The sequence below is a fragment of the Emys orbicularis genome, chromosome 13, assembly GCF_028017835.1.
Source record: "Emys orbicularis isolate rEmyOrb1 chromosome 13, rEmyOrb1.hap1, whole genome shotgun sequence".
In the NCBI taxonomy this organism is placed as follows: Eukaryota; Metazoa; Chordata; order Testudines; family Emydidae; genus Emys; species Emys orbicularis.
Genome location: NC_088695.1, coordinates 36,383,660 through 36,406,656, shown reverse-complemented (window position 1 = coordinate 36,406,656; position 22,997 = coordinate 36,383,660). Strand labels below are relative to the sequence as shown.

The following is a 22,997-nucleotide window of genomic DNA, read 5'->3' as shown; positions in this document are numbered from 1 at the left end:
GCATTTATTTCAGGGAGAGGCACATGGGCAGACAAACTAGTGAATCAGATTGCTGAGGAGGGAAACTTGGCCTGTAATGATGTACAGTAGGTAGAGAAGGTGGTTGAAAGCTACAGCAGGTGTGCATTGTAATGAGCGATTAATTAGTAGGCCGTGAATGAACATAAATAGGAAATCTGGTGGCACTGGGGGTAGCAGGGATCATTAGCTGGACAAAACAGTCTGAGCTGTGCAATCGGGAACAAAGACAAGTTGAACTGCAATGTTCTGGGTTGCTGTCTTTGTTTGGGTCTGTGACTACTGGGGACAGTCTTTAGGCCATGAGCCAGTTAATACAGAGTGATTAGACCATGAGCCAGTTAATACAGAGTGATTTGATCACACCAGAGGGAAAGCCCATGAACTAGTCAGTAGCATTATCTGTGCCCGGCCACAGTGTACAAAGAATTAAACTGTACCAATCATCCCCATGTTCGGTTGTATGTTATGTCTCCACACCAAAGCCTTCATCTGCTTGTCTCTCTTTTAGACTGTCTGGGCTCCAGGGCAAGGACTATCTGTTTGTGAACACACTGCCAAGCACAACAGGGCCTTAGATTCAAGCAGGGCTTTTAGTTGCTACTGTAATATAAATGTTTAATAATAGAAAGTGAACTTGCCCATCCAGTATATACACACACATTAGTCATATTAATTTATAGAATGGCTATTCTGGTACCAGCCTGGTGTTTAATACAGACTCCGTTATCTAAAGTAAGGGGGGGGGGGGACTTGAAATGCTGAGCTAGAGTAGATTATTCCATGAATTGATTTAAAAAAAAAAAATTTTTTAACATAAAACTGTCCCTGAGGAGTAGCATTAAAGGGTGGAGCTGCTGACTTTAGAAACGGCAGCAATCACAAGGTTATTTTACAGAAATACAAATAAATCCTCAACCAACAGCTAAACCAGATCACTATTTATTACAAGAAGGCAGTATGGCCCAGGGGCTAGAACCTCAGGCTGGGAGTCAGGAGACCTACATTACATTCCTGGTTTTGCCAAGGTCTCCCTGTGGGACCGTGGGTAAAGTCACACACATTCCCTCTGTCTCAGTTTCCCCATCTGTGACATGGGGATAGCGATACTGAGTGCTTTGAGATCCACAGGTGAAAAGCCCTGTATCAGTGTTCAGCATTGCACTGTGCCCTGAAGGTCACTGCACATGGAGCCTGACAGGCAGCCAAAGAGCACACTTTCTGCAGGGGAGGAGTGGCTCTCAGCTGAACGTTTCATACTGCAGGACCCAGAGAGATCAACCCTGGGAACCGCCACCAAGAGTCTCCCACAGCCGAGACAGGGTGGAGCGAGAGGCGTCTCCGAGATTACCAAATCCCAAGCTGTTAAAGACTTTAACGATCATGATTTGCAGCTTGAATTGTACCTAGGAACAGGCAGGAGCTGCACAGAGGTGCCCAGCGCTGCTTGTCCTACTCAGCAGTGCTATATATAATTTTTATTACTGTTGGTATTTGCATGAGCTTCCTTCCCTCCTTAGCATGAGGATTTTATGACCTTAGCTATCCTCAGCAAGGGGACTCCATGTGCTGAAAGCAGGTGAAAGGGAAAACAAGCTCTGAGAGGGAGCTGGGTAAGACCAATTCATACCTCAAAGGGGGCGTGTTCAGGACTGTATCTGGACATGTTCAGCCTCTTGTGAAATAAAAGGGGAAGGAGGCTCGTTTCCCAGGTACTTTGGTGCCAGGATCCTGTGGTGAAAGACGGGAAGGTGTTCTGAGCAGTGTAATGCAAGGCTTAGCAGGCATAGGTTCTCCTGGCCAGAGAGAGCAGGTGTCTGTCCTGTGACCTTCCTTGCATTGCTCCAAGTGCTACCATATGATAGCTGAGCTGATTTTTCAAACAGGTTGGCTTGGAAGGAGGTAGAAGTGGAAATGTCCAGAGGAGGAGCAGCACATGGAATCTCCAACACTCAGGACCGGGGATGGGCCTGGATGGTCTTGTTGGCCACTGTGCTGCTTCAGGGGCTAACGCTGAGCTTCCCCTCTTGCACTGGGGTCTTCTTCACAGACCTGCAGCGTGAGTTCCAAGCCACCAACAGTGAGACGTCATGGTTCCCGTCCATCATGACAGCAGTGCTGCACGCAGGTGGTGAGTACGATGCCAAGTAGCTGCCTTCAGCTTCCTCTCCTGGCTAAGCCAGTGCACAGGGTTCATTACTAATGGGCCTTTACAATGTCCCCAGAGAGCAGGTCTCCCTGCATGTGCAATGGGACAACTTTGCCCTCCATGTTTAAAAGGATGCTGAGATGCTTTTGCTAGACCCATATAGTCTAGATCCTCAAATACAAAACGACGGTGTTAAAAGCAACTCTTTGGGCTGTGACGCAAAACCCAGGCAGCAGCCAGTTAGATCAGTGAAAGAGTTTAATGGAGCTGGTCTGACTCAGAGCTTCACAGAACCAAAGAAGTTAGAGCTGGAGAAGACCATGTTCGACTCAGTTCATACTGGTTTATCTCTGAACTATGCAAGAGATATGAGCTACAGAGAATCGGCCAGTTTCATCCCTGCTCAGAAGGGAGGTATAAGGGGTGTTTGTTATCTTTTCTAAGTGAAGGCTGCTTTAGTTTCTGCCATGTACTTCCTAGGAGCCACACCAACAGAGGCTGGAGCAGGGTGCGCTTACTGGACATGATTTCCCAACCAGTGTTGCCCACTTTGGGGGTTCCCCTGCTGTCTGGGGGGCCTCCTAGTGGAGGGGAAGTTGTGACCATCTTGTGCCACCACAGGCTGGCAGACTTTCCACTGCTGGGGGCCCAGCAGCCTGGGATGGGTTAGTGGAAGCCGGCATAAACCTGGGATGACTTGAGCCATATAATGAGAATGTGAGCTCTGGCTGATACTTGGCACACCAGAGCCAATGCTCTGTTTCCTCTAGCTCACTGGTTTGGCTCCTTAGCCCCTAAATGCTCTTTGGGTTCAGCCTTTTGCTGTGCTGGAGCTGCTGCCTCAGTAGAGCTCCAGGGCTTGAAACCTCTGGGGACTCTGAGCTCTGCCCCTGTAGCAGGGGAGCAGATTCCACCGTGGCTCTGGCTGTGCATGTAACCAAATGCCTGAGCATTGTTGCTGGGAGTCTTTTTGGAAACAGAGAAGTGATGCTGTGCAATGGTCACCAGGCAGGCAGCTGTGCCACATATAGCCCCAGTCACAACCCTCGCTACTTACTTGTATAACTCCAGGCCTGAAAGCTGATCTTCTTCTCAGGAACGCGATTTGTATTAAAATGCTCACTCCCAGGCTGTGCAAGGAGTACAGCCATCCGCACTTGATCCAGGGTCAGGGGGCCAGGGAGGGGGAGGAGCCGTGGGGAAAAAGAAAGCTACAAGATTAACAACAGTTAGCAGCACTTAACATGATCAAAGGCTATGCGGTTAGTAATTAATTAATCCTCACAGCCCACCAGGGAGGTGAGTATTAGGAGCCCCATTTTACTGATGGAGGAACTGAGATACCAAAAGTTGAGTGACTTGCCCAACATCATGTAGCGAGTCAGTAACAAAGCTGGGATTAGAAGTCACGTGCGGTTTACGGAGTGCAGGGCTAGGAGTTCTTTATTCAAGTGTAAGCTGAGGGCTAGGCTTGTTGGAGCTACATCTTATGGGGCCATAACAGTCCTCCCACCCTTTAACTCCCTCCCGAAGACTCACTTCTACCATGACATGGACAAGAAGGGACTCAACCAAGTGATTCTGTCTATATGTACATACTTACCCTAGAACCCCTTCCCAACTGTGCTGCTCACATGCCCTCACATCTTATTGCCGTGACCTCTGCCCATCTTCCTTCATCCCCTGCCTATTGTTCAACTGCGTCTTCCTCCACCCCCGGCCTGTTGTTCTGTTGCCCTTGTTACATCATATCTAGATACAACGGTAAGCTCCTTGGGACAGGGACTTTGTCCTTTTATCTGTGCTGTGAGGTACTGAGCTGACCTGTGGCCTCTATAAAATAAGAAATAGTACTGTACTATACAGGATATAGAATACACACATATATGCCTATATCTGTGTGTATCTATTTTTATCTATAATTATATAATAGTGATAGATATACACACAGAGAAATACGACTCAGGTAAAGCTGATCTATATAGGCCATGCAAAAAACCCACACACACACACCCCTCAAAGGATTCTGGTGGAATCATGGTAACTAGGTAACTACAAGACCAAAGCTTGAGTGTTTATGATCTCATTAGCACTCTGAGGACATGTGCTAGCTTTATTCCTCTGTTTTACCTAGCTGAAGAATATCATGAGATAGCAAACTGAAATCATATCCAGAACAGCCGTCCATTTAGTAACATGAGGAAAAGAAAACCAAGGAAGCTTTAGATGTTTAAGAATCAAAAATAAATCCTTGGTCTTACTTTTGGAGTCCATCAGTGCAAGGTATCTCTCTAAGGGCCTGAGGAAACTGACCTGTAAGAAGAGGCTAAAAGAACAGGCAACGGGTTAAATTAATTCTTGGTGTGATCCTAATGGAGTTGCACCCATAAAACATCTGGCCCATTCTGGCAGATCTTGGCTACAGAAATGACTAGGAGGATTAAATAACTCAAAGAGAAATTAAAATGGTTTAAGCTGAGACATGGTCATGGATTAGTAATTACATAAAAGGGAGAAATGGTGCAAGGGAAAATGTAGGCTTGATGTCAGGAAAGATTTCCCAACAGTAAGATCACAATGACTAATCAATTCCAGAGGGAAGCAGTGGCAGCCCCAGCAGCTGAACTCGATAAACAAATCCCTCAGGGATATTCTGCAGGGAACAATCTGTCACTGGTAGGTGTGGGAGGGGAGTAACTCCGGTCAGTTATTAATAGGTTTTTCCATCTCTTACTTTTGGATTCTGCTATTACTAAGTACACATACTTTTTCAAGAGCGGAAAGTGAGTGATCTGATTATTTGGATTGCTCTTAGAAAGGCTTAAGTCCTGGTGAGAGAATGCTACGCCTGCAAAACACAAGGAGTTAGGAAGACTGGCCTAGTGGTTAAGGTGCAACCGTAGGGCTCAGAAAACCTGGATTCAATCCCTGGCTCTGCCACTGACTCCTTGTGTGACCTTGAGACAATCACATGGGTTTTCTGTGCCTCGGTTCCTCACCTGTAAAACAGGGATAATAGCACTCCCTACCTTACCAGAGTGTTGGGCGCTGCTCAGATATCTCAGCAAGGGGGCCATATAAGTACTATAAATAGAAGAGGGGTAGGATGCCTCCAGTAGCACAATCCTGAAGAGCAGTGCCTTACACCTCCTGTGCAGACCATGCTCCCTGAGCTAGCGGCAGCCTCTCACGGCCAGCACTGCAACTCCCCTGCCTGTGTAACCAGAGATCAGAATAGTACAGGTGTGCAAGGAAAACCCACTCCACCACCACCCCGGCCTCTGCACACCCAGGGGGTGACAACTAAAATGTGGCCCATCATGTTTGATTTCAAGAGTCTTATGACCGGGGGGGAGGGGGGGGCGGGGAGAATCCAGCTGGCTCCAGAACTCCCCCTGGAACAGAGTGTGTTTTGCTCAGCTCTCTGTGTATCTCTCCATCTGTCTCTCCTGTGATTGTTCTGTAAACAGACTATCTGAGCTGGGACTAGGGGAAAGGAGAAGAGCATGCTGCCAAGGGTTCCACATCTGAACTGTTTTCCTGGTTACACACGCATACCACCACACCCCGTTCTGGTTAGAGGTAACACTTTAAAAAAATAAAATAAAATAACACTGAGTCATGCTGATGCCAAGGCCACATCAGAAGCAATCGGTTGCTGTCTGATTTGTTCCGAATGGGGTGAACGATACATGGCTGACAACCAGGTGAGGCATTCCAAGGAGTTTTGTACCTCAGAAGAAACAGCTGGATGCAAAAATGTAAGGCACAGGTGCAGAAGAAGCCTCATGGGAAACTATTTCATTTTAAAAGGTATTGCTATTAAAGCCCTGTGGAGATAATTAGACCAGTTCACACTGCTCCACCTAGATTGCACTGGTATCTGTAGCAGAGTGATACGTGCAGAGAGGCCTAAATATTCCAAAGTGACTAGAGATTTTGGGTGCTCAACATGAGACACATGCTTTCCAGAGGCCAGGTACTTAGCGCTTTCTGAAAGTCAGGCCCCTTCAAAGTGTCTCACCCAAAATCATTAGTCACTTCTAAAAAATTTAGGCCATAGCATTTCAAACGTCCTTTAGGGTCAGTTCTAGTTATAACATCTTAGTACAGGAAATGCCTATTCAATTACCATACGCAGAAGCTGGGTTCTTGGAAAGTGGCATGAAGCATGTTGGATTGTTAGCAGCAAATCTCAAAGTCTTTCCTTATTAAAATTAATCCCCTTTGGGTACAATATGGCCCAGTACTAAAATGATCATCCTTTGGAATAGCAATAAGTAATCAAGTATTCATATATCGAAAACAACCACCCTACTAGAATTAGCAGATTCCAACTAGGGTCAGTGGTTTTCAACCTTTTTTCATTTGCGAACCCCTAAAAAATTTCAAATGGAGGTAATCTTAGACAGTCTGCAGATGCCCTGGGGTCTGCGGCCTACAGGTTGAAAACCACTAACTTAGGTAACTGATACTTTGTCCCTGCTGGAATCAGAGATGTGCTAACTAGAGCCACGTTTAAACATATTTGTTGTTAGCATGCAAGCATGGTTTTCCCATTGGGATGTAGGGATTATTGATTTGACACTCGTGTTATAATCATGTTATAAAACCATGGTAAAAATGATCTCTGGGGACAGTCTAAAATTTACCATGTTGGAAGGCAGCAGGGACTGCTTTATAATACAATTTGATCTTGTTTGTGTAGGTGTGATCAGACTGTGTTATGGAATTATCTGTTCTTTACAGGGCAGAAACATGGTTATACATTTCAGGCATGTTTATCCAGAGAATGCCAACCCATCTTACAACATGGTCCCCTGACATCTTGCTGTATGGATGGGACTTTAGGTCTATCCTGGTTCTCAAAAGAGAATTGCTCTCATCAATAGTCAATTGGTGTTAGAATGCTGCTAGCAGCAACTGCATTTGAACAAGGTTGTAGTTAGCATGGATGGGGCCTTAAGGGTCAAATATATCACGAGACACATTTACAATGTAAATCCACGTTGTGATGTAGATGGGTCTTAACTGCACTTACCTCTGTTACACATATCCAGCCAAAACAAGCCGGGTTGTAACTGAGTCCAGGGGCTGACCACAGTGGGTGGAATTTTCAGCTCCCACTGGAATCTCTATCATTGACTTCAATTGGAGCAGAGTACAGCCTAATTTAAAAGCCCAACCCAAACCTGAGTAGACTACAGCCAATCCTGAACCCAACCCAAGCCTGAGAGTGTGGAGTTGTTTTGTACCCGACCTCCTGAAATAGAATAAGCCCAAATATACATACTTCAAACTAAGGGCTGTCTACATCAATAATTAGTTTGCCGCAAGCTGGGCTGTAAATCTACCCCGCACTAACCTGCCACGGTCTAACTATCCATTTGCATCTTTGAAACGGGACTAGATCAAAGCCTGTTAAACTGTTCATATGCGCTTCAGCAGGGTGCATATGCACATGGACGGTTAGACCCTGGAAAGCTAGAGCAGGGTAGTTTCTTGCCCCAACTCACCCCATACTAATTGTTCATGTAAACAAGCCCTCAGTGATAAGTAGCTACCTAACCTGAACCAAGACCTAATATATGCTCTGCATATTACATCCGACTGACCCCAACACTTGTAATTGGGTCTGGGTCAGGTTGCACAGCAGAAGTAGGCCAATGCCGAGTGCTTTTGAAAAAATCAACCCCTCATAACAGAGATGAGGGGTAAGACAAGGCAAACGAGGGGCCAGAGGCATCAGGAATTGGCAGGAAAAGCAACCCTCTGGGACAGTTGTTCCAAAAAAAAAATAAAGACAGGACCGTAGAGCTCACCAAGGGTTTCTCCTGACACAAATGGATGCCTTCTCCTCTCGCATCTGGAAACAGCTGAGCATTCCATCTGTGCACATAGCGTCTCCTGATATCAGTGGGAGAGAGCACAGGGCCCACTGGCTTTAAAAGGCTTTGTTAGACCAGTCACAGCACTAATGTCAATCTCTAGCCTGATGTGCACCAAGTAGGATGTTCCCAACAGGATCTGGATGGAAATACCATTGCTCTTATTTTCCTGACTACAAACAACTGTTTCATGGGAGTTCAGGACTCCAGTGCAAAGTCACATACACAGGCATTAAGTTGGTCAGAAAGTCCAGCCTCACGCTAATTAAATTTACTCTCTGAAGGCTAACTCCAGGGCACTTCATAGGACATTGTGTAACCAGTAAATTACGAGCCAGTTGTGGTTACTTTGCATGCCAGTCAGTATTTCTCCAGTTCAGCCTGGGGACAGCTACAGTACAAAGTTACTGGCTTTTGCCTTCCTTACACTGGTGTGAAGCAGGGGTAACGCAACTGTGTTCAATGGAGTCAAAGTGGTGTGAACTCAACATGCGAAGAGAATCAGGCTCAGATTGTGTGTGTGTGTGTATGGCTTTTGTTGTGCTTTTCCACCCTTGTTGCACCGATTAAGCCCTGCTCTACCCCTACAATGTAGGCCAACGTCGCTATGCTGGTCAGCGGAGTGAAAAATCTACACCCTGAACACCGGAGCTATGCCAGCGTAACCCCCTGGTGTAGACATAGCGAGGTTGATGGAAGCAGTCTTCCCTCAACTTAGCTAACAATGTTTGGGGAAGCAGGGTTCCTACAGCGATGGAAAAACCCTTCCTGTCACTGTAGGCTGCATCTACACTGCAGGATTACAGCAGCATAGCTATGGAGCCGGAGCTATGTTGGTATCATCCCCATAGTGTAGACATACCCTAAGGTTCTAAGGCTGGTCTTGCTAGTGAAGACAGGGGGCTGGACTCGATGATCTTTCGGGGTCCCTTCCAGTTCTATGAGATAGGTATATCTCTATATATTATTATTTATTATAAATATGTGGGCAGAGTTGGCATTGAGGTTTGTTGCATGGATTGGTTCCTGAGTTAGAGTTACTATGGTGCGGTGTGTGGTTGCTGGTGAGAATATGCTTAAGGTTGGCGGGTTGTCTGTGGGCGAGGACTGGCTTGCCTCCCAACGCCTGTGAAAGCGCGGGATCGTTGTCCAGGATGGGTTGTGGATCACTGATGATGCGTTGGAGAGGTTTTAGCTGAGGACTGTAGGTGATGGCCAGTGGAGTTCTGTTGGTTTCTTTCTTGGGCTTGTCTTGCAGCAGGAGGCTTCTGGGTACATGTCTGGCTCTGTTGATTTGTTTCCTTATTTCCTTGTGCGGGTATCGTAGTTTTGAGAATGCTTGGTGAAGATCTTGTAGGTGTTGGTCTCTGTCTGAGGGGTTGGAGCAAATGCAGTTGTACCTCAGCGCTTGGCTATAGACAATGGATCATGTGGTGTGTCCGGGATGGAAGCTGGAGGTAGGCATAGCGGTCGGTGGGTTTTCGGTATAGAGTGGTGTTAACGTGACCGTCACTTATTTGTACCGTGGTGTCTAGGAAGTGGACCTCCCGTGTAGATTGGTCCAGGCTGAGGTTGATGGTGGGGTGGAAGCTGTTGAAATCATGGTGGAATTCTTTCAGAGTCTCCTTCCCATGGGTCCAGATGATGAAAATGTCATCAATGTAGCATAGGTAGAGAAGGGGTGTGAGTGGACAAGAGCTGAGGAAGCGCTGTTCCAGGTCAGCCATAAAAATGTTGGCATATTGTGGGGCCATGTGGGTGCCTATAGCGGTGCCACTGGTCTGGAGGTATAGATTATCACCAAATTTGAAATAATTGTGCGTGAGGATAAAGTCACAGAGCTCAGCAACCGATTGTGCTGTGGCATCATCAGGGATACTGTTCCTGACAGCTTGTATTCCATCTGTGTGTGGGATGTTTGTGTAGAGAGCCTCCACATCCACGGTGGCTAGGATGGTGTTTTCTGGAAGATCACCAATGCATTGTAGTTTTCTCAGGAAATCAGTGGTGTCACGGAGATAGCTGGGAGTGCTGGTGGAGTAGGGTCTGAGTAGAGAGTCCACATATCCAGACAGTCCTTCAGTGAGAATGCCAATTCCAGAGATGATGGGGCATCCAGGATTTCCAGGTTTGTGGATCTTGGGTAGTAGATAGAATAACTCCGGTCGGGGCTCTAAGGGTATGTTGATTTGTTCCTGTGTTAGTGTGTATTGTGTATTGTGACCTTCCATCAATGCCACTTCAGTAGCCACAACGGTCTTCAATGGATGACCAGATGGAGGAAGGTGGAAACAGTACAGAGACTGCAACTTGTATAGGATGCTATGGGCTGCCTCTTTAGCAGGAGCACACCACCATTATACCTTTGCATTTTCCGAGTCTCCTAATCCAATTCTGGTCCCAATAAGGGTATGTCTACACTACGAAATTAGTTCGATTTTATAGAAGTCGATTTTTAGAAACTGATTTTATACAGTCGATTGCATATGTCCACACTAAGCGCATTAAGTCAGCGGAGTGCGTCCTCACTACCGTAGCTAGCATCGACTTTCAGAGCGGTGCACTGTGGGTAGCTATCCCACAGTTCCCGCAGTCTCTGCTGCCCATTGGAATTCTGGGTTAAATCCCCAATGCCTGATGGGGCAAAAACATTGTCATGGGTGGTTTTGGGTACATGGTGTCAGGCCCCCCTCCCACCCTCCGTCCGTGAAAGCAATGGCAGACAATCGTTTTGCGCCTTTTTTCCTGGGTTACCCGTGCAGACGCCATACCATGGCAAGCATGGATCCCGCTCAGCTCACCGTCACCGTACGTCTCCTGGGTGCTGCTGGCAGACGCAATACTGCATTGCTACACAGCAGCAGCTCCTTGCCTTTGCAGCAGATGGTGTAGTAGGACTGATAGCCGTTGTACGTCTCCTGGGTGCTCCTGGCAGACCTCAGTGAGGTCGATCAGAGTGCCTGGACAGACATGGCTATCCTCCTCTTAGAGCACTGAATGGGAGCCAGAAACTCCAGGTCATTCTCTTCTTTAAATTTCGTCTCATGGAGATTCAGTCCTGCCTGGAATATCATGCAAGCTGGAGGCCTCTGCCTCAGGCTGCTCTCCCAGCCAGCAGCACCGCGCAGTCACAACTACCCCAGCCTACCCTAGGGTGACCAGATGTCCTGATTTTATAGGGACAGTCCCGATTTTGGGGCCTTTTTCTTATATAGGCTCCTATTCCCCCCCACCCCCTGTCCCAGTTTTTCACATTTGCTGTCTGGTCACCCTAGCCTACCCCTTGCTCCCATGGCTCATGAAGCCTGGACAGTAGTAAGGAGCAGTTCAACTATAGGCTGAGCAAGTGCAGAATGGTGGTAGAATGTGCCTTTGGAAGTTTAAAAGCACGCTGGTGCAGTTTGCTGACTAGGTCATACCTCAGTGCAACCAACATTCCCATTGTTATTGCTGCTTGCTGTGTGCTCCATAATATCTGTGAGAGTAAGGGGGAGACATTTATGGCGGGGTGGGAGATTGAGGCAAATCGCCTGGCGTCCAATTTTGAGCAGCCAGAAACCAGGGCGATTAGAAGAGCACAACAAGGCGCGCTGCGCATCAGAGAGGCTTTAAAAACCAGTTTCATGACTGGCCAGGCTTCAGTGTGACAGTTGTGTGTGTTTCTCCTTAATGCAACCCCCCCCCCTTGTTGATTTTAATTCCCTGTAAGCCAACCATCCTCCCCCCTTCGAAACAAAGTAACTGTTGTTTTGAAACCAGACATTCTTTCTTTATTAATTAAAAAAAAGGCCTTGTCCTTCCCTCCTCCCCCACCCGCCTGGGTGGGGTGGGGGAGGAGGGAAGGACAAGGCCACATTGCTTATTGTAGCCACACTAAAAATCAAATTGTTTGAATGACAGCCTTCTGTTGCTTGGGCCATTCTCTGGAGTGGAGTGGCTGGATGCGCGGAGCCTCTCCTCTCCCCTCCCCCCCCCCCCCCCCCCGTGTTCTTGGGCATCTGGGTGAGGAGGCTATGGAACATGGGGAGGAGGGGAGGCGGTTATACAGTGGATGCAGCGGGGGTCTGTGCTCTTGTTGGCTTTCCTGCAGCTCCAACAGACGCTTCATCATGTCCGTTTGCTCCCCCATTAGCCTCAGCATCGCGTCCTGCCTCCGCTCTTCGCAATCACTTAATTATTTCCTGGCCTCTGCCACTGAATGCCTCCATGCATTAAGCTGTGCCCTATCAGTGCGGGAGGACTGCATGAGCTCGGAAAACACGTCATCACGAGTGCGTTTTTTTCGCCTTCTAATCTGCGATAACCTCAGGGACGGAGATGATGGGGGAGCGTAGAAACATTCTACGCTCTACGATTCTGCGGGGACTGCATGGTCACCTATGCTGCTGAGTTCGCCACGCTGACCAAACAGGAAATGAAATTCAAAAGTTCCCGGGGCTTTTCCTGTGTACCTGCCTAGTGGCTAGTGCATCGGAATTCAAAGTGCTGTCCAGAGCGGTCACAAGGGAGCACTCTGGGATAGCTCCCGGAGGCCAATACCATCGATTTGCATCCGCACTACCCCAAATTCGACCCAGCAAGGTCGATTTTAGCGCTACTCCCCTCTAGCTTTCATGGCTGCAGAAAAAAAGCTTGAAAACATGAAGAAAACGCATTCTAAAGGCTCAGAATCCAAAAGGCAAAGAAAAAAACGAACATGCGTTTTTTTTGTTTTTAATCTCATGATTTTTAACCCAATCTCATGGTTTTAGGGGGCTGGACTCATTAATTCTGCATGTTTGGGGTTGACTATCCTACACCACCATCCTTTAGGCTCTCCACTCAGAAATAAAATTCTGCTCTCAGTTTGCTGAACCTGCAAATTACCTTTTCAAAGGCTAATGCAGCTATGAACAGGTGAAGTTTCTCAAGCAGATCAAAATATAGGCAGCTGCAGCCTTCGTTTTAATCAAATTCAGCTGTTTGGTTGACAATTGTGGATTTTGTTTCAAATAGCATATTGCCTTAGGCCACAAACATGAGCCAAGCTATTTTCCCCACTCTGATCAGTTGCTGATGCTGAGGCTTGTGACCATTTTAGATTCGCTTATGTAACGCTGTATTAAAACAAAAAACCTGAAAATCCTTGGGCCTCCTCTTAGGAACAAAAGGGAAATTCTAGCTTCACTTCCTCTTCCACTAGAACACAGGCCCTTTGAACGGAGGAGGAGCATGTTCCTCTCTGGCAACTTTCCAGCACGTCACCACTATTCTTACCCTGCCCTAAAGAGAAGTGATCCAAATTTGCAATGCCAAGGGCTAGATTGGCAATTTACCAGGAGTCTATGGGATGCTCCAAAACTGCATAAGTTTACATGTACTTAACTGACCACACATCCATACTTGCTTGTGCACAGAGGTTGCTCAAGACAATTGGTCGCCCTGGGCAAAACCTCAGTGTTCTGCCTCCCTCCCCCCCGCGCCTACTCTCTTAGGAGTTCATGGCAGATGCCCCAGCACCTACCCTGCTGTTGTCACCCCCACCCCTAAACTTCATGCAGCCGGGTCGGAGGCTGATGGGCCAGATCCTGGCCTGGGGCTGCAGAGGTTGCTGGGCCCCGATGACAGACCCCGTGGGATGGGAACAGTCTGACACCAGGGCACCGGGGGAGGGCAGCTCCCAGCCTGTAGAGCCCTGGATAATGAGCAGCCCAGATCCCCCCCTGCCCACTCAGCGGCTGTGACCTTTCCATGCTAGGGGTGGGGAGCTATTGGGGAGGGGGTGGGAGTGCTGAACAGGCAGCCTGGCTGGGGGGGGGCTGCTTCCCATTCCCCAGAGCCCCAGCTGATAGCTGCCCCTCCCTGGGCAGCCTCATCCCCTACCACCCTTACAACAGACTAGTCTGCCTATAGCTAGAGTGGCCTCTGCTTGTGCCTTATATTTTCCTTGCTAGATGAACAGAAATCAGTTGTTAGCAGAACTCACCAGCAATGTAAACAATAAAACCCAGTCCTCCCACTGGAGACGTACAGCAGACACGGGCTCTGGCCTCTTTGAAGCATTAGACTCTGTGACTACATCTCTCACTGTATCACTGCACCACTCAGTTTCTCCCTCCCCAAAGGGGAGCTAATGACATCCCCCCCCCCCCATTTTCAAGTGTGTTGGGCTTGCCGGACCTAAGGAGCTGCATCAGCAACATAGCATTAGTACTCTCCGAGGCAGAGCAATTGCAGGGCAGATGCAGAACTCCACAGGCCCCGGCTTAAATGCCTGTGACCCTAACAGGTTTGACTTTAATGCAGACAAAAATGTGTCCCTCCTTCTGTTACTACATGATCGTCTGCAAGGGCACTTCCTATCTCCCTCCCATCCTTGACTTGTTTCGGGACTTTTCTTTAGCGGGAAATCTCAGCCCTGGCTGAACGTTGCCCAGTTCTAGACTTCTGAAACAGCGGATACTCTGTTACTTCGCTATCAACTGCTGAGAGCTCGGAATGCCGTTCCATCTCTTTGGCTCAGTGCCTCTGGGTTAGCCCTGCAGTTGTTTTCAGCTCCTTTCCCAGGAAACAGAGCACTGAGCTGGCCCTTAGGGATAGCTCTGGGACGGCCGGGGTTTTAGAGTCACTTACTGAAATGTTTTCAAGCAGGACCCAAAGGGATAGGAGCTGGAAGCTGCTCAGGTTCCAGTGGGACCCATCAGCAAAGCACTCACAGGGAGCTGTCAGCAGGCACTGGCTCCATAACTGATGCTGAAGAAAGTGGAGCTGGAGAGAGAGGAAGGAACAGTATAAAGAGGGTTTTGCTGGAGGCTCAGAGACAGATGGGAGGAGTCATTAGATCCAGCGAGGGAAACTTCTAAACAGCTGCTGTGATTTTTTAATTAGAATTTGAACCTACACTGCAGAGTTTGAACCCAGCTCTAAACTCTCACTGGCTTTATGTACAAGCATTTTAAGGCCTGCAGCATCCGGGCACTTCACATACATTAACAAATTAACCCCCACAGCATTCCTCTAAGGCTTGGTCTACACTACCCGCCTGAATCGGCGGGTAGAAATTGACCTCTCGGGGATCGATTTATCGCGTCCCGTCAGGACGCGACAATCGATCCCCGAATCGACACTCTTACTCCACCAGCGAAGGTGGGAGTAAGAGCCGTCGACGGGAAGCCGCAGAGGTCGATTTTGCCGCCGTCCTCACAGCGGGGTAAGTCGGCTGCGATACGTCGAATTCAGCTACGCTATTCGCGTAGCTGAATTTGCGTATCTTAAATCGACCCCCCCCTGTAGTGTAGATGTAGCCTCAGAGAAGGAATTTGCACTATCCCCTTTTACATGTGGGGAAACGGAGGCCTCAAGCAATGAAATGACTTGCCAGGGTTACACAAGAATTCTGTGTCTGAGCTGGGCTGGAACCCAAATCTTCCATGTCCCAGGCTGATGTCCGACAAGCTGGTTTGGGTGTCTCAGAATTTACTGCCAAGTATAATACTCTGCTGGACTTCCTGAGGTTTGAATTGGCTCTCCTTGAGCCGGCACCTCCCAGCTGTGACTGACAGGGACTCCAGGACAAAGTCAGCCTGGGCAAAGTGGGAAGTTTCTGGGAACTGAGCCCACTTGCACAAGAATTCATCTGTTTCTAGTTGGGTGGATTTTCTCCATATTTCACTCCTCTTGTTTCTCTCTCTTGGGTGCTTCATTCCACCATTTTCTCTCCTTCTTTATACTGCAGTAGCATCTGGAGTATCTGCGCATCCTACTTGTCCCCTTCCCTTCTTCCTCCATCAACTTCTTCTTCTTCTCCTCATACCCCCCCCTCCACCCTCACATGTCCCTCCCTCCTGCAGTATAGGAGCCCTCCCCAGCCCTTGCTCTGCTCTTATAGGGGATCAGCGTGCTGCGAGGAGCCAACTGGAAGCTCTTTGGACTTGGAGCAAACCTAGCAGTGGGAGTGGGAAGGGGGCTAGGAGTATCACTGTGGACAGCTCCAGCCCCTATGCACCCATGGAGCGTCTGCGGGAGCCCCGGCACTGAACTGGAGGCTCAGAGATGTTTGTAAGATTTAATTGCAAAACATTTAAAAAGCCACAATGTCATGATTACATCTCTGTCCCATCTCCCTTCCTAGAGGCCTGTAAATGGAGCTAAAGCTCTTCCCAGAATCTATTCCCAGTGGGCACAGAAATCCAGGTCATGTTCTTCTCCTCTTCCAGAACGTGCCCAGAATCTACACCATGTGCACACAGAATTCCATTTGAAGAACCTCCCCACGCCCCCATTCAACCCAGAATCTACCCCACAGAATCATGGAAATCCTTTTTTTGTTCTTACCCTAACGGCCAGTGGATGATCAGATCAAGGCAGTTTTTTCCCTTACTGACGTAAGAAGCAGGAGACCGGGGGGAGGGGGAGGCGCGATATCAGGAGAGTTGGGTTTTATTCCTGTGTGACCAGGGACAATCACAGGGGAATTCCAAACTAAATCATATTGTGCACTCAGAACAAGTGGAGCTTTGTTCCTCCAGCCACTAGGGTAAAACCCAAGACAGAACAACTTGTCCATCCTTGATTCCTTTCCTGATGCTTGTTTGGTTGCTTTATAGGGCCCCTCTGCAGCATCTTGGTGGAGCGATTTGGCTGCAGGTTCACCGTGATGCTCGGTGGCCTACTCAGTGGAGTGGGCATGGTTGCCAGCTCCTTTTCTAAGTCCATCAGCCAGCTCTACATAACAGCCGGCTTCATTACTGGTGAGTACCAAGTTCGGGCATGAAAAAGAAATCACTATGGTTGGTATTTGGATGTAGCTAGTGTCCAGGGAGGAATGAGTGCATAGGTTCCTTCCCTCGTCTGACAAACAGGAAAGATCAGAAGAATCGCAGCGCAGTAGGATTAATGTCCTGAATAGCCAGTATCCTTCTCCACTCCCCTTTATTCCACCCATTGTTCAGCTGGGTTCCCTGGGAACTGCTTCTCTTGTGAGCCGCACAGGGCTATGGGTCACAAATGGGGACAATCAGTAAAAAAATGACTACCACTTTTAGAAGCTGGCTGGTGATTTATTTTTGAGGAGCGGGGAGGGAGCATATATCCCATACAGCGCAACAAATTTTTCAGACCCTAATTTCACTGGAACGGGGTGTGTTGGGGGAAAATGTTATCCAGATGGATTGTGTGTGTCCACATTTCACTCCTCCCAATTTACAGAGGGATGGAGACACCTTTTTTTTTAAGAACAAACATAATAATGTGGTGGGGTTTTGTACAGAAGTAATAAAAATGGGAACTTGCCAGAAGCTGGAAATGAGCAACAGGGGACGGATCACTTGCTGATTACCTGTTCTGTTCATTCCCTCTGAAGCATCTGGCAATGGCCACTGTCGGAAGGCAGGATACTGGGCTAGAGTCCAAAGAAGAGCAACAAAAATTATTAAAGGTCTAGAAAACATGACCTAAGAGGGAAGATTGAAAAAATTGGGTTTGTTTAGTTTGGAAAACAAAAGACAGAGGGGACATGATAACAGTTTTCAAATACAAGTATGTAAAAGGTTGTTACAAGGAGGAGGAAGAAAAATAGTTTTTCTTAATCTCTGAAGATAGGACAAAAAGCAATGGTCTTAAATTGCAGCAAGGGAGGTTTAGGTTGGATATTAGGAAGCGGTTAAACACTGGAATAAATTACCTATGGAGATTGTGGAATCTCCATCATTGGAGATTTTTAAGAGCAGGTTAGACAAACACCTGTCAGAAATGGTCTAGATAATTAGTCCTGCCACGAGTGCAGGGGACTGGACTAGATGACCTCTCAAGGTCTCCTCCAGTTCTATGATTCTAGATGGACCTTTGGTCTGACCCAGTATGGCCATTCTTATGTTCACTTCTCCCCTTCTCAATAGCTCTTATGGAGGTGGTGTTGGACTCTTGCTCTCTTGTAACATAAAACAATGAATTTCTGCAGCCAGATCACCTTGGGATTTGATCCTATGGGATCTCACAAGCAAAGCAAGGTTAGAATTGGTCAATGCTTGGATGGGAGACCTACAAACAACTCCCTAGTACTGTTGAGGATTCAGTAAGCATCACTCTTCTCTCTGAACCCCTAGTGAACCAATACCTCAAAATGGTGTTGTGACGGCACAGAGCTGCTGCTGCATGAGATGTAAAATGGAAGTCATGGCCACTTCTGGTCATTAACAATCCCATAGCAATTGTAGCAAGAATAGGGTATCTTGGACACCTCTCAGTTTAGATATGTACGCTCAGCCGAAGGCTGCCTGCAGCTTCATCTAGGTACAGCATTCAACTTCACCTCCCATCCTGAACTATCCAGTAGCATTTCTGTGTGCTGCTGTAGAGCTGACATCCTGCACTGCAGAAGGAGAAGTACTTCAGTGGTGGAAGAAGGGGTGCTTGGGTCACTGGGGTCTTTCCAGCCAAAAAGCACTGTACAGAAATAAGATGTTGCTTTTTTTTTTTTTTTTTTTTTAAGGCCTAGGATCCTGTTTTGGCTTCCAGGCAGGAGTGACTGTGCTGGGCTACTACTTTGTCCGCCGACGGGCTTTGGCCAATGCCCTAGCATCCACCGGTGCCTCCATCGGCCTCACGCTGTGGCCATTGATCTCTCAGTATCTGTTGGATGAGATGGGCTGGAGAAACTCTTTCCTCATCTTTGGCGGGGTGCTGTTGAACGCTTGTGTCTGTGGGGCTGTGATGAGGCCAGTCCAGCTTGGGCCTCCCAGGTCACCGCTGCAGCCCAGCCCTGGACAGGAGCCAGGCAACTCAGCTGAAGATGCACAGGTGTCCAACGGAGCCACCCCTCATCAGGTGGAGCCCCCGCAGCAGGCCAGGTTTGCTGCTTGCAAGCAGACGCTGCAGAAGTACCTGGCTTTTGATATCTTCTGCAAAAACAAAGGTTACCAGATTTACACCATTGGCGTGGCCTGGATGGTGATGGGCTTTGTGCTGCCCCTCATCTACCTGGTGCCTTATGCCATCCGGAACGGGGTGGAGGAGCGCAAGGCCGCCCTCCTTATCTCCATCATCGGCTTCATTAACATCTTCATGCGCCCCATGGCTGGGCTGCTTTCAGGACTCAATATCTTCACTGGGAAGCGGATTTACCTCTTTAGCCTGGCCACGCTGCTCAATGGGCTCAGCAATCTCATCTGCGTCATCTCAGCCGACTTCAGCGTGCTCATCCTCTACTGCCTCATCTACAGCATATCCATGAGTGGCATTGGGGCGCTGATCTTCCAGGTGCTGATGGATGTGGTGGAGATGGACAGGTTCTCAAGTGCCTTAGGCCTCTTCACCATCCTGGAGAGTGTCACCATCCTCCTCGGACCCCCACTCACAGGTGAGAGTGCAAAAATGTTATTGGAGACCCGTTGACAGCAAACTGGGGAAAGGACAGGGGGTATTAGGCCTCTGATGACAGACACTGGGGAATGTAACAGGGAGGGAATGAGGAGCTATCAAACCCCCATGGGCAATGGGGTAGGGAGCACCATTAACAGGAGAGTCAGAAGGGAGTTATCAGCCCATATTCACAGGTGGCTTAAGAGCTGAGGAGATCATGATCTGTAAGCACCTATATTGGGAACGAAAGATTAATAATAAAGGGCTCTTCAATCTAGGAGACAAAGGTGTAACAAGATCCAGTGTCTGGAAATTGAAGCTAGACAAATCAGACTGGAAAATACAGTATAAATTAACCATGGGAACCATTTACTCAGTCTCCCTCTTGATAGTCATTGGAGTTATTTTTTGTGTTGTACTGCAATAGTCTATGCAGAAAGGACAGAGACAAGGACAGAGACACCTAGTGGTGCTGAGCCCCTCCAGTAAAGTGGGAGTTCACCTAGGTGTCTTATCAGTATCTCTGCCCCTTCTGTGTAACGTACTGTGGTACAACCCAGCAAATAACTCAGATGGCTGACTATCCAGAGGAAAACTCGGTACTGACTATGAATCCCAGGCTTAGGGTCTGACTCCCGACTCAGTAGGAACTGGGTGTGCTATGGAGAGGACGTGGATATACCCCAGGGAGTGAATTTTGTGGTGTTCTGCAGCAGCCCATGCTGGCAGTGCCGGCTCCAGGCACCAGCGAAGGAAGCAGGTGCTTGGGGCAGCCAATGAAAAGGGGCGGCTCGTCCGGGTCTTCAGCAGCGGGTCCCTCAGTCCCTCCCGGAGTGAAGGACCCGCCACCGAATTGCCATAGAAGAATGAAGTGGCGCAGCTGAGCTGCCGCCGAAGTGCCGCCGATCACAGCTTTATCTTCCCCCTATCCCCTCCCCTTCGCCGCTTGGGGCGGCAAAAAACCTGGCGCCGGTCCTGCACGCTGGATGCACAGAAGTAGCAATAACGGATTCTGAGGGGACAGATATTCTCCAATGGTGCCATAGATACAAAGCTGCGTAGAGAGTCATCAATTCAGCCTGACAGCAACCAGAACGTGCTGCTGCTTCAAGGCTGAATTTAATCTCCTGAACAGGTTGCCCCACCTGAAAGGGGCCCAGCCAGTGGTTAGATCAGAGTAGGATGGTGTAGGATTGAAGAGACTTTGAGAGTTTGGGTGGGATACGCCAGCCACAGAAAAATCAAGCGTTGACAGCCAGTCCATTAATGCTGCACTGGTATGAGCCTCATGCCATTCTGCCCCGTGCCTTATAACCCTCCTAACGCTGGTGAAATGCCAGCCTGCCTCTGCCTAGGCTTATCAGGATGCCTTTCTCTCACTGACCTCACTTCCCTCTTCTCTTTACATATCTGGCACATGTCCATGCTATTTTATACTGCCTTGTACTGTATCATTCCCCACTGTACAAGTGGAGCTCCAGCTGTAAGTGACAGGAACACAGCGTTCAGCAGGGCAGGCCTGCAAACTCTGGGGCCATTCTAATAAGGGGATGATAATATCTCTTGTATGTGTCTATCTCCCAGGAGTGTTCGGAGACTTATGGCATCCATGTTTGTTATTTGCTTGGAGATCTTCCGATGGGAGGTGCTGCAGCAGGGCACAGCCTTATTACTGTTAATAAAATAGTAGGAATATATTTACTTTTACTCTTTATACCTATACACTGCGCACCTGTACTGGCACTTTATACCAGTACAAGGAGAAATCCTTACGAAGGGTGTCAGTAATTAAGATGTTAGCATTTAATGCATGCAAGTAATGAACATTACTGCAGAAATCTACACACACACGCATGCGTATAGGAACATCTTACATACCAGCTGAATACTGCCTGATTTAAGTCTTTCTTTCCATGCCTAGTTTCTGGGAGGGTTAATTATTTGCACACAATAAATATCAACATTTTAATGGTCAATATTGCTAACAACCCTTCAAGAAGACTTTATATTTTTACAGCACTTTAAGAGAATTGGTTAGCTAATATCTGTTGCTCTGCAAAGTTTCCCCATCATGACCGAGCCATTTTAAAGTGTTTGCAGCATAGAGGCCAAACCAAGTTAATTTGTACAGACCGCTATCTTACTTGCTTTGTCCTCTGATCTCAAGAGTTCACAGGGCAACACATTCCACTATTTGGTGACTATCAGCAGCAAGGGTTATGGAACCCCAGTTGCAGAAACAAAACAAAAATGAATTGCGTGAAATGGAAACTGGGTTGCCTCCCACCTCTTCTTTAATGACGTGGCCTCTTGTGGAGCAAACGTTCATGGCAACAGCAGAAAGCAGAGCCAAGCTGTGTGTACTAATAGCCCTAAGACCACACAAAGAACTTAATCCATGTGTGGACAATGAGCGCTGGCCTGGTTCAGACAGGAAACAGACCAAGCCTTTTGGGGGCTATTTCAGAGCAGTATTTGCTATAAGTGCTATTTCAGGGGAGGGGGGGGAGGGACATACAACCTGCAGTAGCCATTACGCCACATCCTTACTTAGTTAATTTCTTCATTCTTCCTCCCCCCCAAAGGGGATGTCTACACTGCACCTGGGAGCACGCCTCCCAGCCCGGCACTCGCACAGATCAGCTCAAGCTAGCGCACTAAAAAACAGCAGCATGGCCACTGCAGCACTGGCAGAGGCTTGGACTAAGCCCCTGAGCTTGGGCCCACCTGGCCCTGAGTCTGACGTCAGGTCGCTAGCCAGAGCCTCCGCCAATTCCATGCTGCTAAATTAAGATAAACTGCATGAATCTGTCTAGCCAGGCTTGCTCCCAGCTGCAGTGTAGACCAATGCCCACAGGCTGTGATTATATCAGCTTCCAGCATCCATATAGTCTAGCATTCTGCTCGGAAGAGGTATCACCACTTTGTCCTACCATGCTGGGTAGCACTCCTGTGTGCTATTAAACAGCTGCTTTGTTCCACTTCACAGGCAGCTGCATTTCAGTGGTGGGTGAACTGAGTGCTGTGTATGTGGCAGTTTGTGAACTGCGTGGGTCCCTGGGGACTATATCAATGTAAAATACTATTCTTCGGTGTGCAACTTTGCTCTGGCTGAGCTCTGATTCTCTTTCAGGTCTTCTGGTGGATATAACTGGCCACTTCAGTTATGTCTTCTATGCCTCCAGCTTCTTCATGGTGTCAGCTGCGCTCTTCATGGGTCTCAGCTTCTGTGCTTTAGACAGAAAGAACAAACTGAAAGAGGCTCTGAAGCCAACCTCCGATAGCCCCTCCAGATACCAATACACTGAAGTGCCAACTAACCCAAAGCTTGAAAAACAAGCCCCTCCTGCCGTCATGTACATCACAAGCATCTGAACGAAGAGGAACTCTTAGAATTCTGTGGCCCACACAACCGCAGCATGTAGCGTAACTGGAGGCAGATGGGGGCGGAAATGCCTGCTTTCCACAATAACCTATCTGCCTCCTGCAGTGAGCATCTACTCAGCAGCGCTGCCTCAGATTCCAGATGGGAGATCCAGATCAGAGGCAGAGCCCAAAGCCCTGCAACAGCCAGAAAGCCAAAGAACAAGGAGCACTTCTTATAC

At 48.2% G+C, this 22,997-nt stretch overlaps 1 protein-coding gene across 1 annotated transcript; it reads left to right on the top strand.

Moving 5' to 3' along the window:
• Positions 1-1,932: 1,932 nt before the first annotated feature.
• On the top strand, positions 1,933-22,767 carry SLC16A5 (solute carrier family 16 member 5). The gene is made up of 4 exons (XM_065416147.1): positions 1,933-2,149; positions 16,641-16,784; positions 18,524-19,390; positions 22,526-22,767. Exons 1-4 carry the CDS (start codon positions 1,933-1,935, stop codon positions 22,765-22,767), a joined length of 1,470 nt encoding a protein of 489 aa, XP_065272219.1.
• The last annotated feature ends 230 nt before the right edge of the window (positions 22,768-22,997 follow it).

Coding starts and splice junctions, on each gene's coding strand:
- SLC16A5 (XM_065416147.1), top strand. CDS start 1,933: ATGTCCAGAGGAGGAGCAGCACATGGAATCTCCAACACTCAGGACCGG. Junction 2,150..16,640: donor AGCAGTGCTGCACGCAGGTG/GTGAGTACGATG, acceptor GTTGCTTTATAG/GGCCCCTCTGCAGCATCTTG. Junction 19,391..22,525: donor CCTCGGACCCCCACTCACAG/GTGAGAGTGCAA, acceptor ATTCTCTTTCAG/GTCTTCTGGTGGATATAACT.